Source organism: Eptesicus fuscus, chromosome 13, assembly GCF_027574615.1.
Source record: "Eptesicus fuscus isolate TK198812 chromosome 13, DD_ASM_mEF_20220401, whole genome shotgun sequence".
Lineage (NCBI taxonomy): Eukaryota > Metazoa > Chordata > Mammalia > Chiroptera > Vespertilionidae > Eptesicus > Eptesicus fuscus.
This window is the reverse complement of record NC_072485.1, coordinates 18,602,661-18,620,992: the sequence shown is the minus strand read 5'-3', so window position 1 is coordinate 18,620,992 and position 18,332 is coordinate 18,602,661. Positions and strand designations below refer to the sequence as shown.

General features: G+C 35.5%; 1 protein-coding gene across 1 annotated transcript in view; it reads left to right on the top strand.

Moving 5' to 3' along the window:
* CNTN5 (contactin 5) overlaps positions 1 to 18,332 on the top strand; it is a 465,423-nt gene that overhangs the window by 98,735 nt on the left and 348,356 nt on the right. Inside the window, exon 5 of the mRNA XM_028157040.2 lies at positions 6,571 to 6,666. Within this exon, the coding sequence (XP_028012841.2) occupies positions 6,571 to 6,666 (96 nt within the window). The remainder of the gene's footprint in view (positions 1 to 6,570; positions 6,667 to 18,332) is intronic.

Sequence of the window (18,332 nt, the reverse complement as noted above, 5' to 3'; positions counted from 1 at the left end):
GATTTCAGAGAGGAACGGGGAGGGAGAGTTAGAAACATCAATTATGAGAAAGAATCATTGATTGGCTGCCTCCTGCACGTTCCCTACTAGGGATCGAGCCCACAACCTGGGCAATGTGTCCTTGACCAGTAATGAACCCAGGGCCCTTCGGTCCACAGGCCAATGCTCTATCCACTGAGCCAAACTGGCTAGGGCGGAAAGTATTTTTTAACATACCTCTAATTAACTCAACTGATATTCTTAAAAGACAAATTTTATTAACAATTAACCTTTTTTATTGATTTCAGAGAGGGAGGGAGAGAGATAGAAACATCAATGATGAAAAAGAATCATTGATTGGCTGCCTCCTGCATGCCCCCAACAGGGGATTGAACCCACAACCCAGGTATGTGCCCTGACCAGGAATCCAACAGGGACGTCCTGGCTCATAAGTCAATGTTCAACCACTGAGCCATGCTGGCCAGGCTATAAGTAACATTTTTTTAAAGTGATGTGATATCTCATCACAGATGACATAACAAATGTTTTAAAGAATTGTAGCATGACTTCATGAGAAAAATGCATTGAAAATGCCAATTTATACCTCCCAAAATAAATATAAAAATTATTTTTCCATTTTTCAATAAATTTCTCAATTCTGTCTTTCATCTGTCAGAAATTATTTCTAATAAGAGATTCTTATGAAGATTATTTACAAATTCCTAAAACCAACTTGGTCTCTCTTCCAAATGTTGGATTGCTTTTGTTCTCATACCTTTTTCAAACAACCACATTGAGTTTGATTTGTCAACTCACTAGTTATTCACTGTGTGACAATAGCCCTGTTTTTAGTTGATTTTCACATATATTTAATAATTTTTAAAACAGAGAAATTCATATTTAATTTCCAGAATGCCTGACATAGAGTGTGTTGGTAGGCACTATGATTATTCATCCTCAATTTCCTTGTATTTCTCTTTGTTTTAAACATTTTAGAATGTTAAAGATAGTTTCTGAATGAGGTCTGATCAATTTTCACTACAGGATATTTACATAGGACACAAAAATCTGACAATGATCTGAATAATCCTATGATAATAATAGGAACAAGAGTAACACTGTCAAAAGTGAGGCAAGACTTCAATAGGCCATCACCTTGCAAGTGAAGCAGCAACACCAAGTCAATACTAGAAAACCCGTCGGAGGTTTTTAGAGAAACCATAGAAGTGAAAACCATGAGGCCCCTCAGAAAGAGCACCCCTCGTAGCTCCTCAAGCTTACAATCTTATATACGGATTTGATAATGAGACTTCATTAATTAAACTCAAAAGTGTTTTGCCGTTTTCAATTTTTTTTTAACTTTCTGTAAAGATTCAAACTCAATTTCACGAAGTTTAGAACTCATGCATCCTCTCAGTATTCACAGCACTTTTAACCTGGAGAATTAATTGAGAATGCCTGGAGCACTGACAGTCTGAAACTGCTGGCACCGCCCCCAGGATGGAGGTGTAACCCAGCACAATTACAAAGGAGCACTCCATGCCCACTCCTTCCTCCAGACTCACAACTCCCGCAAGCCAGACATTGCCACTTATTTTTAACAGGTTTAAGTCTAGGAAATTAGTGTCCAGGAGACAAATGAACCTCAGCACATCCTTTCTAATTGTATAAGATTTGTCCTCTCACCTTGACCCCTTTTCCCTCCCTTCCCAATAACTTGCTAATCTACTGTATTAAACAACTATAAGATCGGTGTTCAGGACCCCTTATGCACTTTTCTTCTTGCCAGTTTCCTGTAACTCTCTTTCTCCCCAACACTTTAAAATGTTTCACCTTTCTAGGGAATGGCTTTTGAAATATTGTGTGTGTGTGTGTGTGTGTGTGTGTGTGTGCGCGCGCGTGTGTTTCACACTATAACTATTTAACATATTTCAGTGGGTAAAAACCTTCCTACTTAGTTTGCGAAATTGCTCAGACCTCTGTACCACCCACCGTGAGCTCTATGAAGTCTTGCAGGAGAATTTCTCTTAGATCTTTTCTTTTAAAAATTTTATTTTATTGTTGACAGTATTACAAATGCATCCCATTTTCTCCCCTTTTGCCCCCCTCCTCCCAACCCCCACCCCACCCCAGGCCTTCCCCATGCTATTGTCTGTGTCCATAGGTAATGCATATATGTTCTTTGGTTTATCTCTTCCTGTTCCCTTCCCCCACCTTCACCCCTCAGATCTGTTATTCCTCTTAGATCTCAATACCCAGTAACACTGTACTTCTGAGTTACTAAAAGTTTTGACCTTACAGTAACCATGATCTCTAGACTGGGGGCACATTCATCTTTGTTTTGGTCCTTGTAAGTTTAGCATCAAATTTATTGTCAACTTCTAATAATTTACAAATGTATATAACATACTAGAGGCCTGGCACTTGAAATTCTTACGTGGGTACAGTCCCTAGGCCTGGCCTGCGATCAGGTCCATCTTCCCCAGCTGCCCGCAGCTGGCTCCTCCCCATGCCGCCACCCACACCCAGTTCCCCATTCCCCATCAGGTGATCGGTGCTTGACGGCCAGGGGAAGGGACCAAGAGGTGGTCAGTGTGCCTCATAGTGACTGGTCCAGCAGTCATTCTGGTTGTTTTGTCTTTGCCATTAGGGTCAATTTGCATGTTACCCTTTTATCATATAGGATAGAGGCCTGGTGCACAAGTGGGGGCCGGCTGGCCTACCCTGAAGGGAGTCCTGGATCAGGGTGGGGGGAGCCTGCTGGGGAGCATGGCTGGCCTGGGCGAGGGGCCTGGGGCGGTTTGCAGGCCGACCATGCCCCCGGCTACATCTGGTCTAATTAGCATATTACTCTTTTATTAGTATAGATATTCTTAAGTGCTTATCTTACCCTATATACAGTATTCTTACCACACACACTCTACCTTCACTTGGAATTTGTCAACTACCTGTTTTTCATTTTGTATTATATACATATATATTTTAAACTGTCTCAATCCTTTGTGGAATAATTCAGGGAAGAAAAGAAAGGAGTCAAGAAGGCATGCAGAAAGGAGGAAAGGCAGAAGGAAGGGAGGAAGGAAGGGAAGGAGGAAGGAAGGGAGGAAGGAAGGAAGGAAGGAAAGAAGGAAGGAAGGAAGGAAGGAAGGAAGGAAGGAAGGAAGGAAGGAAGGAAGGAAGGAAGAAAGGAAGGAAGGAAGGAAGGAAGGGAGGGAGGGAGGAAGGAAGGGAGGGAGAGAGGGAGGGAAAAGAAAAGGAAAGAAGAAACCTAAAAAGCATGTGTGTGTTTGTTTGTATGTGTGTGTGTATGTATATATATGAGAGAGAGAGAGAGAGAGAGAGAGAGAGAGAGAGAGAGAGAGAGAGAGAGAAAGAGAGAGAGAGAGAGAGAGTTGGTATATTGGTGTGCTTGTAGCTTACATTTAACAGAATAATGAAAGCATCTGCATGGGAAATGTGCAAGGCATATGGTATGCACTGGTAACTCATAAGTATGACGGTGACAGTTAGAAGCTATGATGGTTTGGGCTTGTGCATCTATTCAGTGGCACAGACTCCTCTGAGCTGGGTCTTTGGACAGTTGGCCCAAGTATGTATGATTAGCTCATATAGCTATACCTTTTCTCTGCAGCTTTTCTGGATCACCTATCTTAGTGTTCTATGTGAAGTTTGCACTGATAAAATTTTGCTAAATTAATTGAAGAAATTTGTCTCCCATCTTGTCAACAAGCTTCAAATCACACATCCTAAATCTACATTCTGTCATGTGAAGCTCTCAATTCCATCATTAATTTGCACACCTCTTTTTATTCGCATGGTTTATCGAGGATGAATAGGTGTAATAATTTTGTAAGCTTCAATTCTGGTTAAAACTCCACTATTAAACTGCATGAGCTTCTGAACTTGGAAAAAGCATGAGGAAAGACACAGCCCAGGGCCCTGTGAGTCTTGACCACAAACTTTCTCTTCCAGCCTATTGCTTATGTATTTGCCCATACCCTTTAGAGTAAGTCCAGAAAAGGGTTTATTTCAGTTCACATTTTAAACCTGGATCTTTTGTTTCATTTCTCTCCTTGATATATCAGAATGTGTATCTATTAAATAATGCGATAAGCACCAAAGTTCTTTGATGAGTACCTCCCAAGAGATTAGCTGCTTTCTGTTAGCAATGAGATAAAAACAACAGCTTTATTGTCACTCAGATTGCTCTCTCTAGTTGTCATCCCCACTCCAACCAAGAAATTTCCCCATAAATCATTCTGCCTCAGATCAAGCAGAATCTTGAGTGACACAAGGACCACTTTTACATTACAAAAATATTTCACTTTTTTTTTATAGGCAGAAGGATTTAAATTAGAAAAATGCACTCTCCATAAAAATGCAGACCTCTTTTCAGTGTTTCTCTATATGTCTTTATGAAATATAAAAATGATTTATTCACAATTGAAAAAAAATCAACTTGTGTTTGTACAGCTGGTCCTAGGAAATAATGACACAGAGACAATTCCACAAGGACATGTTGAATTGTACCAGTGTTAACAGGTGACACAAAATAATTACAGATGAATGTTATCTTTTGGGTCATTGTGATCTCAAAACACAATTCAGGTCATAACAATTCCATAATTTTCTTTTCTGCTTTGTGTCTATTTTCTAGCTCATACCTATACTTGACTTTCTCAGGAATAGGCATTAATTTAGTACTGTTTTCTATTAAAATATTCTTTTTAACTATAATAGGTTGATTGGAAATGTCATAATAAGCATAATATAAAGTTGTAGTGGTAAATGTGTTGGAAGCTACACTTATACTTTTCAGAAACCATTTATGAAATAGAGTTAAAATAAATTGATATCCAAATAGCTCTCCAGAGTTTATAAATTCAATGAAGATGAAAGGAAGAAAGTAAAACTATATATTCTCTAAAGAGAAGTGTCAGCCCTGCTGCAAGCATGCCTGACAGTGCGGCTCCCGCTCTGTGCTGAGTAGAGGCAAATCAAGTCAACTCAGAAACCACGCCATGCTTTGTTTTCATATTGAGGTCACTTGTTGAGAAAAAAGAAAACTTCTGTCTCTAAGAATTTAAAGCCATGAGTCACAGATATCTGAAAATGGATGAACTTGATTTTCACTGGAAGTTCGTGTGTATGTTTTCAAATGTAAACAACAACCACCAATAAAAGTAGAACTAGGACAATGCTCTCTTGCCACTTGGAGACACACATAAATATTTATAATGAAACACAGAATCATGTGTAAAATGCTAAACACTTTTTAAAATAATGAATACCTCTTTGTCTACTTATTTGTCATTCTGCCATTACTATTTATTAGCCCTTTATGATTTTGAATGTATTTAGGATTATTTTATTATAAATTCAGCATGTAAGTAAATTGTTAACCATCTCTCACAATATCCTAGAATGGTTCTTAGGATATTGAAGTTAATGATTTATCTCCTTCATATCCACTTAATATATTTTCCTTGACTGCTTGTTTTAATCATTTGTCAGGTTAACAAAGATTAAATTTGAGGGTCTACATTGTATTACTCTAAAATATACTATTTTATCATGAAATATGAAAAGTTTAAGAAAGTCTCTTTTACAATTGATGGATAATGGAAGGAAAGGCAGAAAGTTTTCCACAAGCATTTCTCACCGTGGGAACATGTTTTTACAGACTGAGAATTCTGGGACAATGTTTACTTATGAAAATACTGAGCTCCTACCATTTCTAAGAAACTATTCTAAGAATCATGTCTTTGATCAACCTAATCCAAGAAATGGGAAAGGTACATATGTACTGAACTATGAATGTATTAATAAACAATATGAGAAATGCAAATATTACACATAATTCTTTTTTAGGTGTCTTTATTTTTAGGAAAGTATTCAAAATTGTGGAAATGGCACATAATTTAAGGGAAAGCATTTGAACCCCAATTAATGCTATAACCCTTCAGATCTATACGAGTTTTGATCACTGTAATACTCCCAGGGTAATCAAAATAGATGAGTGTAATTAATTCATAAGGCCATTCCAGGCTTCTATAAAATGAAAGCAACATGACTGATCCACTCACATTTAGAGAAAAAGATCATTTTATAGCCTCATTATGTTTTGCTAGAGCGCAAGTCTCTAATTTGACAAAAGCATGCTTGGTTTTACACACGGTTCCCAGCATGACATATAATGAGGCATGTGGTTGGACAGCAGGTACCCCCTAACCACTTCTATTTCTCTTCTCACTATGAATGAATGGCTTTTATTGGCAGTAGAAAAATCAATACATAGGAAATATGATAAAGAAATAAAAGAAAGATATTGTGTGTTATAACTGTCTTGTCTAATTTCTTCTTGCACTGGCAACTTGTATGCACTATAGATAAAGAGTGTGTATACAGTCTGAAAATGATGGTACTTAAAATGGGCTGGCATAGATTTCTTTTTAAGGCCCTCCTATCACTGCTTAACAAACAAGAAGAAACCTTGTCTGGATAGGAGAGAAAAGTAAGTACAAGTTACGAAAGTAGTAATTCTTTACACTCTTTTAAGCCCTGTATCTAAATGCTGTGTTATGTTGACAGATCTGGGGAATTTTAGTGGCCGGACGAGAAGTGCAGTGTCTGTGAGGGAAGGCCAGGGGGTTGTTCTGCTGTGCTCGCCTCCGCCTCATTCACCAGGTACAGTAGGATCCATTCTCTATTGTTGCTGCTCTCCTTTTACTACATGCTCACACTTTAGAGGGTGCATTGACTGGGGAGCCTTCTAGGTGAAATGTGCATGGTTTTCTTGAAATGTGTCAGAGTTCCAGGCGTGTAATTAAAGATCATATACTCGAAATATCACCGGACAAGAGACTGAGCTCCTATGATAACATTGTTTTATTGCCATTCTCACTCCTGACTGTTGAAGTTATGTCTCTGCCTGCCACCAGTGAGGAATATATTGCCTGGAGCACAGGGGAAGTGATAAGCTGAGAGAGTAAAAAGCTTTCAAAATTATTGGGAGTGTCAGAGTTGAGTTAACGGAATACCAATGTGCATCTTGTTTCAGAAGATAAGCTGGACACTGCGTTGTGTATGGTATTTATCACACTGAAACAAAAACTGCTAAGACATATTTTTATGAGTTTCAAATAAAACTATAGTATACTTATCATTTTTTGGCTACTGGAGCTCTTGTAAAAGTCATGACTAGGTAAGTACTTTATGGAGTTTGGAGTAATATGATAGTAGATTGTGCTCAGGTTAATTATAGTCCCTTTTGCCAACTCAAAGCTAATTATACTCATTTTGTTTGAGTCCTATAATTTAAAAGGAGTTCCTCTTTGTGCCTCAGTATAGCAGTGTCCAGCATCTGAGAGAGAAAGAGAGTCAATGTCTACTTCTATCTGAGAAATAATGAAGACCTTAGAGTTAACAATTGAAAACAGAATTCAGGGTCCTGGCATCTCAATAATTTTTTTTTTTTTTTTTTTTTTTTTGTGTGAAAGCCACACTTGTTTTTAGGTTGTACTATTGGTCTAAAAAAGGGGTCCAATTTTTATCATAAATTACAATAGACCTTGTTCAATTTTCTTAAGAGTTTCTCACCTTTTCCTGATCCTCCTCCTAATGTTTTTAATGGAAAGAAAAGTACATTATATTTCAAAAAGAAAACATTTGAAACAATTTTGTTTTTAAATTATTGGTAGTAATAATTTCTGAGTTGCACCTACTTAAATCTTACATGTCATTCCAGTTACTCCATTCCTTCTGTGATTTTTACTGGAGACTTTCCAGTAAAAAGATCTAGTCTCACCTGCATGTGATTTAAGATCTAGATTCTTTCAAGACAATGTGTTTTAACTCTTTCCTTATAGATAAGACAAAATAATTTTAAACAAGTTTAGGAAAATCCTATAGCATTAATATATGTCATGTCTAATGGGTTATTAGACAGATTTTATTGGAAAAGCAGCATTAGATGAATAATTACTATGGATAAAAAGGAGGCTGAGGAAGAGGAGAACCTAATAGGCTCCTTAGAGGATGAAAGTATTCATTGGCAGACTTATAGGAATGAAGCACATGAAGTGACTCATGTGGGAAAAAGCAAGATTTTCTGAGATATAATTTATATTGCAAGGCTGTTGGAACATGTTTTAAAAAGAAGTTAAATGACAGAGGATGGTATAAGAAATAAAACTGCAAGCCTACATTCACATATACAGATTATCCAATTTGCAAAGAAAACTATATAGAAAAGATTTCCAGTGGGAAAGAAATAGTGTAATGAATTGCATACATGATAAGTGTAAGGTAAAAATATGTATTAGTAATTGATTAAGTAAAAATGTGATCTCAGGTTGAGACTATAAGAGAAAAGCCAGATGATTGCTATTGTAGATAAGTCATAAGAAATATTAGACTGATTATATAACTTAAGATTGCAGGACAGGTTGTATTCTACTAAGTACTCATTGTTATGTCAAAGTATCTACTCAAACATCAGTGTTATCACAACAAAGTTGTAGGGGAGATATGCATGACCCAGTATAGCTCAGCATTCAGGCCAATGTCTAACACTTACCAGATGAGTAGTTACCCTGATCAGCCAAATCCTACACATCTTTATCTTTGTTGACTATGCCTTCAAGATTCTGGCTCCAATGGAAACTTTTATATTCCCTGAAGCTATAGCTTTCCTGCAGCCTTTTATAGTTGTGGCTGTTTATTCTCTCAAATTGTATGTACATTGTGAGTTTGAAACGTATATATCTCCTTTTTCCTCATTGCCCATTCTCTGTTATTCCTCTTTGCAAACCCTCAGTTTTGAATTTCAAGCCATCAGACTCTACTCTTCCTTGTTGCAGTCATCAACACACTCCCTGCTCATTCCCTTTATTCCTTGAGATTTTTCTCCACCCCCTCTCTCAGCTGATAACCATTTTATTGTGAAAGGAAAGCAATTAGAAGATAACGCCCACAGCCCACAACCTTCTTCACCAAATCACACACTCATTAGCTTCTGTACTGACTGGCTCTAGCTTCCCTTTTTTAATATAGAGACATTATTGTGCTTCTAAGGGTAATTCCTAAACTTGTAGCCTGTAGTTCTTTTTCTCCTCCTCCTCCTCCTCCTCCTCCTCCTCCTCCTCCTCCTCCTTCCCTTTCTTCTTCTTTTTCCTTCTTTCTTCTCCTTCCCCTCCTCCTCCTCCTCCTTCTTTTTACCTAGCTAAAGAAGTCACTTCAGTAATTCTCTCTTCTGCATCTTTACCAGAGATTGTTTATTCCCTTCTGGATCATTCTCAACATCATGCAGCAATTACTTCGCTTCCTCCACCTGAAAACACAACAAAGCAAAGCTCTCTTGACTCATGTCCTCTTTCAGCTATTACCGATTTTTTTTTCCTGCTCCTCTTCATATCAAAACTCTTCAAAAGCTTAGTCTGTGCGTATGCTATCTAGTTCCTCTCCTCTAATTCTGTCTTTCTGTCTCTTTCTGGTATCTCTCTGATTCTTGTTCCCTGTTTCTTTCTCTCTTTTTAACAGATTGAGGTGAAATGTGATTCACATTATCCACATGGAAAAATAAAATGTGGCATTTTAGAGTTTTGCCAAAGGAACAAACTGAAACCTGGAGTATTGAATTTACTAGTTGAGACCACAACCATATTGAGACATAGTGCTTTAATTTTAATGCCTTACTTAATCAATTAAAAGGAAAAAATATAAAGTGTTTTGGAGAAGTTGAGTCAAAAATTCTTGCTGAAGAGGCAGAGTAAATGTAGAAAGAATAATCCAGGACTACTCAGTGAAAGAGCATTGGGTTTGATACCTGCTGTGACACCTGTTAGCTATGACCTCAACTTTGATTTAGTGAGGTGAGATTGTATTTTGTGACATGAGCAAATAACATGTACATACTAGAAATCTACAACCCAGATTTCTGTCTCATCTAAATAGTCATATAAATCATCATCTTATCATCACATACCTATTTAACTGATGCATTATTTTATTTTGTTTCCCACTTTTGTTTTGCTTCCTTCTTTCAAGTCATAATTAGTTTATCTTGTTTTATCAGATATTTATTATGTGAAGTGTTGAAAGTAAAAGTTTACTAATATTTTTTATCTCCCTTAGTAGATTAAAAATTTATAAATTAATGATTTCAGAGAGGAAGGTAGAGGGAGTGAGAGATAGAAACATCCATGAGAGAGAATCATTGATTGGCTGCCTCTTGCATGCCCCTTCCTGGGGATGGAGCCCACAATTCAGGCATGTGCCCTGACCGGGAACTGAAGTGTGACCTCCTGGTTCATAGGTTGACACTCAGCCACTGAGCAACAATGGCTGGACAGATTATAAATTCTTTATGGGTACAAAACTTGCCACAACTTACTTATATTTCCAATGCTTAGCACAGTTCTTGACACTTGGTAGGTATTCACTTACTGCATGTTAAAGAACTGACTGAATGTGCTGATTCTAACAGTTAAGTTTTATAGGGTTTTAGATAGTTCCTATCAGCCTCCTGGTATCAGTTTATTGCAACCCATATTTATGACAGATATTTGGGTCACCTAATATTACATTCAAATATTACAATTTCAAAGTATAACAACTACTATGATTCAGAGGTAACTATGAAACTATAATTAGTTTATACATCAGAGAATATTAAATAATATTCAGAAATTGCCCCAAAATCTATTTTCTCATTACCTCAAATGGATGTGTACAGTGAACAATTTTCTGTGAATAAAAACAAAAGCTAGAATAGCCTTTTTTGCTAAATTTTCCTGTTTACTTCCCAAGAGATCTTATTAATTCCTGTCAGTAACATCTGTGAATGAATGCATCTTGATTGGATACTGAAGGACTTATTCATGTACCAGAAAATAAATATATTTTTCTAAAGTATTAATCACATCTGCTCAAGATTATTTTGGTTGCTAAAAAAACCTCTGTCAGTTTAATGACTTTGAAATTCAAGGTTATACTGTAAAGAATATCTGTGTGGAAATGTACAAATAATCCCAATAAAACTTATAACAATATAAAGCATTATTTTATGGTTTAGAGGTTATCACCACAGATACTTTGAAAAAAAGAAGTCAGTAACTACATTTTACTTTAAACATGTTTTGGTCCTATTTTGTGCAGAAACATAAATCTGGTAAGAGACACATTGAAGTTGGACTTAAAATGTACAAAATATTATGTTCTAGTTAAAAATATATATATATGACTATACCACTGTACAATATAATAATCATATTTTCACAATTAGTATGCTATGTAATTCTTGAAAAATATGTGAGAGTTAGAGATTATTATGATGCCTGTTGTATTGATGAAGAATCTAAGCTTTAGAAAGATTAAATAAAACACTTAAGCTCTCATACTTAGCAAATATGGAACCAGGGTTTCAATCTTTGGTATATTTTATACCATACTAGAGGCCCGTTGCATGAAGATTCGTGCACGAATAGGCCTTCCTTCACCTGGCTGCTGGCACCAGTTTTCCTCCGGCACCCAGGACCCAGGCCTTTGCTCCAGCCAGCTGGGGAACTTGCAGTCTTTGCTCCCAGCCAGCTGGGAGCTTGCAGCCTTCACTCCTGGCCCAAGTGCTGCTCCTGTAGCTCCCTCCGCCCCTGCCCTCCTCCTCATAGTAGGCGTCCCACTCTGCCTGGCCGCTCTGTGCCTGCATATGCAAATTAACTCACCATCTTTGTTGGGTTGATTTGCATACTCACTCCTGATTGGCTGGTGGGTGTCACGGAGATATGGTCAATTTGCATGTTTCTCTTTTATTAATGTAGATAAGGTTCATTTTGGTTAAAGCTTTACTAAATTTTTTATAGCATGAATATAAAGAAGACTTTTTTAACAATGGAATTATAGACTTCTCAAAAATAATGCTTATTTTATTATTATATCAAATGTTTTACTTATCTTTTTATTCAATAAATTTTTACTGAGTGCCTATTCTCTTTTAACTAATGAGTTTAGGCTGTTTATATTTATTTCTATTATCTTAATTTGAACTAGTAACCCTGTTTTTTCTATAATTTATTTGCCCTCTTTTCATATTCACTATCATTTTTTTAAATAACAGAAGGTTTTTTAATTGTATTTTTTCTTTCTACTCATTTCAAAATTATATATTTTATTTCTGTTATTTTAGAAATTATACATAAAATCATAATGTGGCTACATGACATCATTTGATCACTTTAAATTTTATTGGTAATTAATTGATCTATTTATTCATTGTCAAATAGAATTTGAAGAAGAAATGGAACTCAAGTTTATTGCACTGTGACTATTTCCTATTAACTAAGAAATAAAGTTCATTTAGAACAAAAAAAGACTAGTTGAATTATGGATACCTATAGTTACGACGGAAAATTGAGTAGATACATTTGAAGTCTAGAAAAGGAATATGAGCAAAATATTATGACTTTAGGCATAATCAACATAAGATTGTTAAGGATTTCTCAGGGACACTGTTTACAGTAAGAACAGCATATACTTTTATTTCTGTACTAAATAGTAGAGGGAAAAAGAACTAGTTGTTTAGTTTCTATGATACCAAACAATTTAAATAACTTCCAGTTACTAGAAGAATTTGTGCATTTATGTGGCATAGTTTAGGGATCTTTCAAATCTACATTGAAATTACTAATATCTACAAGCTTACATTTTTTCCTCCAAATGGTTGTACATTTAAGTTACTTGCTAAGATGCAAATGATTCATGGACTAAGGATTGTATTACTGTAGTTCTCAAACATTCAAGCTCTAGAAGCCTGAAAGGTTAATGCAGCTCATAGATGCTCAGGAGCACCAGGCACTCTAAGGTTGTGGTTATATCCTAAGGTGACCAGATTTTAACATTGGTAAAGCGGGACACCATTGACCGAGGGGGGGGGGGGTTCTTGATTAAAAATTTGGTCTATATGGAGCAACAAAAATTTTCATAGAACACAAAAATAGTATTGTAATATATATTTTTTTAATTTCAACATAAGTACAATTTACAAATATAATAAATAAAAAATTATGTATAGTATTATTTTATTCTTTGGCATATTTCTCATTTGAGTGAATTTTTTTTTAGTAGATTGCTGTCGTTGTTTAAAAGGTCATGAATTTGCCGTAACATAAGTCGTAAGCTGATTTGTAATGACATCACTTGTTTAACTAGCTTACTAGCACGCAGTACGATGTGTATTGTCTGAGAGACAGTTACAAAATGTTTTCGTCGTTGCCAATCCCAAAAAATGCCATTGTTCATTCAGTCCAAACAATGGTGGTCGAATTCTAACAACTGATCAACAATGCGAACTTTGATAAGCAGTTCTCGATAATCAGTTCTCAACAATTATTTGTTATTATTAAAGTTTAACATTATAAAATTAACAAAAATGATATAAAACTCATATCCTGGCTAAATAGCCACATGGCCGCTGAAAACCGTATATTCCCTTCCCGTTCTCCCACCGTTCCCTAGCTTGTTGTGCATTCTTTCCAAAAATCGGGACTTTTTTAAAACACCGCGGGACGCGGGACAAATTGTTAAAAAAAAATCGGGACTGTCCCGCCAAAAGCGGGATGTCTGGTCACCTTATTATATCCTCAAGAGAAAATAGCCAGAATTATTCTTTGCATCTTTGTTATTTGCAGAGAACAAGGTACAAAAAGAGCATAAAAGATGCAAAAGCTGTCCCAACAAACTTGACAATAAATAGGAGAAACACATAAAGCAACTCATTGCCAGAGAAAAAGTATAAAATATAAGGAACATATTTCAAAAATATTTTATCATTTTTTAAAATTCTACTGACCAGACACCTAATTTACATAAACTGTTCTCAATTCTAACAGCCGAGTATCTTTTTGCCTTGGTGATCTTGTGAAGTTATGTGGTATTGAGTCCCAAGCAAAAGAAATTCTCAGTCTTGGATACATCTGATTCCCTACAAATTAAAAACCATAGACACAGGTCCATCAGCTCTCTGAAACATGCTTTGCAAGCCAACCAGTCCCTGTACCATCACTCCTTCAATCACCGAACCATGGTGGCACCCTTGTCACTCATGGGGAATACTAGTTAGTGCTGAATGGATACTGGTCTCAAAGTAAAGGAGAATAAAACCATAATAATTGGTTATATAGTAAGAACCAAGAAAACTGGATTAAGGGCATTATGTAAAAATGTACAGATGAAACATTTTATTTCTGCATATATATTTTGAGCCATCATTGAATATAGTAGAATGTATAAAGTAATGATCTATATAGCAAATCTCCTGTGCTTAAACACACTGCAAATACAGTATATTGAACTTGGTTGTGTCTTTCACAGTTCCTCTAATATATCTTTTTTTTTTTTTTCAATTTAGAAAAATACTCAAACAGCAATGGACACTGGAGGACTAATAACCCTGGTCCTGTCCCAGATGCTAACCCTTAGCAGCCCCTCATTGCCCATAGCCCTGGGACTCCTCCTCTGTGAAGTATTGGTTAAAATAGAGCTAAGGAGGCGTTCAGGTTTCATGTATAAGCTATAACACTCAGCTGAGACATTTTATACTAAAAAAAAAATAGAATTTTTGTTTACTTTAGAGTGAAAATATTTTTACCTCAACCTAATGTAAAACAGGGAGACAGGTTCACAAGCCTCAAATCCACTGTAGAACCAGGTTCTGTATAACTAAACAGAACCAGAGAGTACAAGCAGGTGGTCCCTGAAACAATGTGAATGTGATGAGGGATACTACATAGTAACTGCTTCTAAATAGTATACTAAACTATTCATAACATTTCACCTGGAATTTCGACTCAGAGAGCCAGGGATTCCTATCCTGACTCTGACACTTAATTGGCTTTGTTGGTTAAATTAAGCCTTGATCTTTTCTGTAAAGAAAGAGCAATAAAAACTACCTCACAGGACTGTTGTAAAAATGAAGAGATCATTTATGTAAAGCAATTAGCCTGATGCTTAGAGGATAGTATTAAATTCAATTTTTCTTGAAGATTTATCTTCAAGAATCCTCTTTAAAATGCTTGTGAGAGAGGTGACACCTTCAATTATTAGCTGCTCACATTAATTACCAGGTGGCAGGTATTAGTTGCCATCAAACTGACAAGGCAATTAGAAGATGAGTGGCACTTGGAAATGGGAATCTGAGGGTTTTCGATGGAAAGGGATCAGAGAAGAGAAAAATAAAACCAGACAGTGAAGTGAAAGGGCACCAGGTATCATTGCTCTCTTCGGGGGTTTCCTCACCCTAGAATAGTTGGTACCAGAAATTATTCTCATAGAACAGATCTCTATAAAATGGGAACCAAGATTTTACAAAGATGAAAACAAAGCATTCGGTTGATATATTTTTTTCTTCAAAAACAAAATTTTACATCACAAAATCTAAGCCTCATAACTTAAAAATGATTTAATAACTGCAACTATGAGAAAAAACAACTCAAGAAGTAGTTTTGCACCCCTTTTCCTACAAAATAGTAAGTTAGTATGACACTCCCTGCTTCAACCTTTGTGCCAAGATAACAAAAAGTAATTGTCCCAAAAATATCTGAGTTCAGCAATTTTCCCAAGGTCTTTCTTAATTATTTGATGTGTAATTCTTACATGTCAAATCAGGTATGATCCACATGCTTGTAGTTACTGGTCACTTGATTTGATCTCTGTTGGTAACTATGCTCTAAAGATCTCAGCCATGTTCCACATTTGCCTTTATTAAATTCATGAAATCCACAATTTTGCAATATTTGCAGGTTACTTTGCAATTTTAAAAGTGATCAATTAATTTGTCATTATAGCCATCTGATCATAATTTTGGTTCCCTTAAAAAATGTTGTAATCACATGGACATGGGTTAAATGATTAGGACACAGAGAACTCTGTTGTTCAATTCTGACTAGGTGCAGCCATCTCACTAGACTAAAGAGAAGAAAAGAAAACCAATATTTTAATTTTCCATAGAGCATCTTCTTTCATCTTTATTTCTGCTTTATAAGTTTATTATTATATCTGATGTTTTATAAATGAGGATATTGAAACTCCAAGAGAAACTTGTCTAAAGTCCCACATCTAATAAATAAAATGACTAAAAGTCAGGTATGTGTAATTCCAATTCCAGTGTTCTTTTGACAATATCATATGGTCTTTCCACAACATTATTCTGAAATTTTATTGAAAATTCCTATTTTGTGGAAACATAGGCACTGGTCAATATATTTATTCCATTAATTCAAATGAATAAGTAATTTCATCAATTATTTTTGTTGACTTGACCAAATTGTTAACTGAATTGAACATTTAGCACTGCCAAAATCAAGTATATAAGTAATATATGAAAGTAAATAATGTCTATGTAGAAATTTTATTATTTTTACCAATTAGAATAATACAGTACTCATGTCTCTATCTCAACAATTGCTTAGAAGTCAGACAGGATAGGTGAGAATGCAAGCATAGTGAATGAAATAATAGAGAAATAAATAAATTATTTACTTTTATTATGGATGTTTTTCTACAAAAGTAAAAAAAAAAATAATAATACAATTTTTATACCCTTGAATTACCCAGAAAATGACTGTCTTATCATAAGCTTTGCTTGATCTGCACTTTGTCATAATATGTTCTCTAGGTGTCACTGGAAAGAAAAACTCAATGTGTTTTGAAGTATTTGATTTTTTAACTATATCTGGTAAAATTTATACATAGAAAGCCAAATATAACAAAGTAAACACTTCAACCTGGAGGTTGTTTTAGACTATTTAGACAGGGCAGATGAGAAAAGAGACCATTGCTATAACCTGCTTTGTATTTCTTACCTTTATTTGGGATTTCTGCATACATTTCAACATTTCTGCTCAGGTTTATTTAACTATCATTGTTTGTTTGAGTGGATTTGATCACATATTTTAAACTATTTTAAAATAATCTATTTTCCCCTTGTTATGAGATATTTATTCTACACCAAAGAATGTGGAAATAGTGGGCCAGGAAAGCAAGCTGCTTACTCCTTGGGTTATTTATTGGCTCACATTACCTGGAATAACTAGTATTTTTATGTTTTGTTGATATGAGTCCCCACTTTCATTTGATTGGACAACCGGTCATATTAGTGTAGTAAAATGCAGCTAAATTATATTGAATTGATGAAGTTATAAATTAAAAGGCCTCACATTTTTTGAAAACTTGAATGCGCCTCTCTTTTCATATGCTATGGCATACCAAAGAAATCATATCTTTGCGTTGACTCTGACCAAATAAGAGAAGATAGTAAAAAGAAACACACCCATAATGGAGCAGATAGTTCAGTGTGAATCCCAATTATACCATTTACTCAAATGTTGGCTCATGTGACAAGGAATAAAACTTATCCTAGCCTCGGTTTCTACCCTTGAAAAGTGGGATTAGTACTAGTAAGAGCCTGGAATTTACACAATACTTTAAAATGATATATTCCTATTTTTTTCCAAACTTACCAGGTAATTAAATCGTACAATTGATATTGAGAAAAATAGACAGCAATCACATTGATTCCAAAAAGAAAAGCCAAGGAAAGCAAACAGCAGGTGCTGGCTTTAAATGAAAATTGGTTAGCACAGAAAATGATGGAATCAATAATGCCCCAGTCCAGTTCTTTGCTTTCATCTCTAAGAAATTGTACTAGTCTTTGTCCATGTTGTATTTAATTCACTGAACCATGCACCATCTCATCAAAGCTAAAGTCTTCTCAATCAGGGGTCAGCAAATTTTCTCTGTAAATTGCCAAATAATAAGTATGTTTTAACTTTGTGGGCCATTGGCGCTCTACCACAGTTACTCAGCTCTGCTTCTGTAGCGTAAAAGTAGACACAGAAAATACAAAAATGAATGAGTGTGCTTCTGTTGTAACACAGCATTTCTAGCATTTATGGACAGAAGCATTTGAATTCCATATTCTTTTCATTCATCTTTTTAATTTTTAAACTATTTAAATATGTAAAATACTTTTCTAGCTCATAGTTTATTAAGAAGCAGGCAGCCAACCAAAATTCTCTTCCTAGACCTATTTTTTTTAAGAGGCTTTCTTGTTGAGGTTATTTTTCTCCTAATTCTTCATGACCCTTCCCTCTTTATACTATATTTATGTTGGGATGGAGCAGGAACTAAATACACCTTATTTAGCATGTTTTGGTTGCATATGACAGAAAGTTAGCTGAAAATAGCTTAAGCTGAGTCCAAACAGGGAATGAATTGGCTCTTGACTGATTTATTAAAGGAAGAATAGCATAAGTATTTAACTCTTGGGCTCTGGGGTTAGAAAGATTCAACTCTGTTACTTT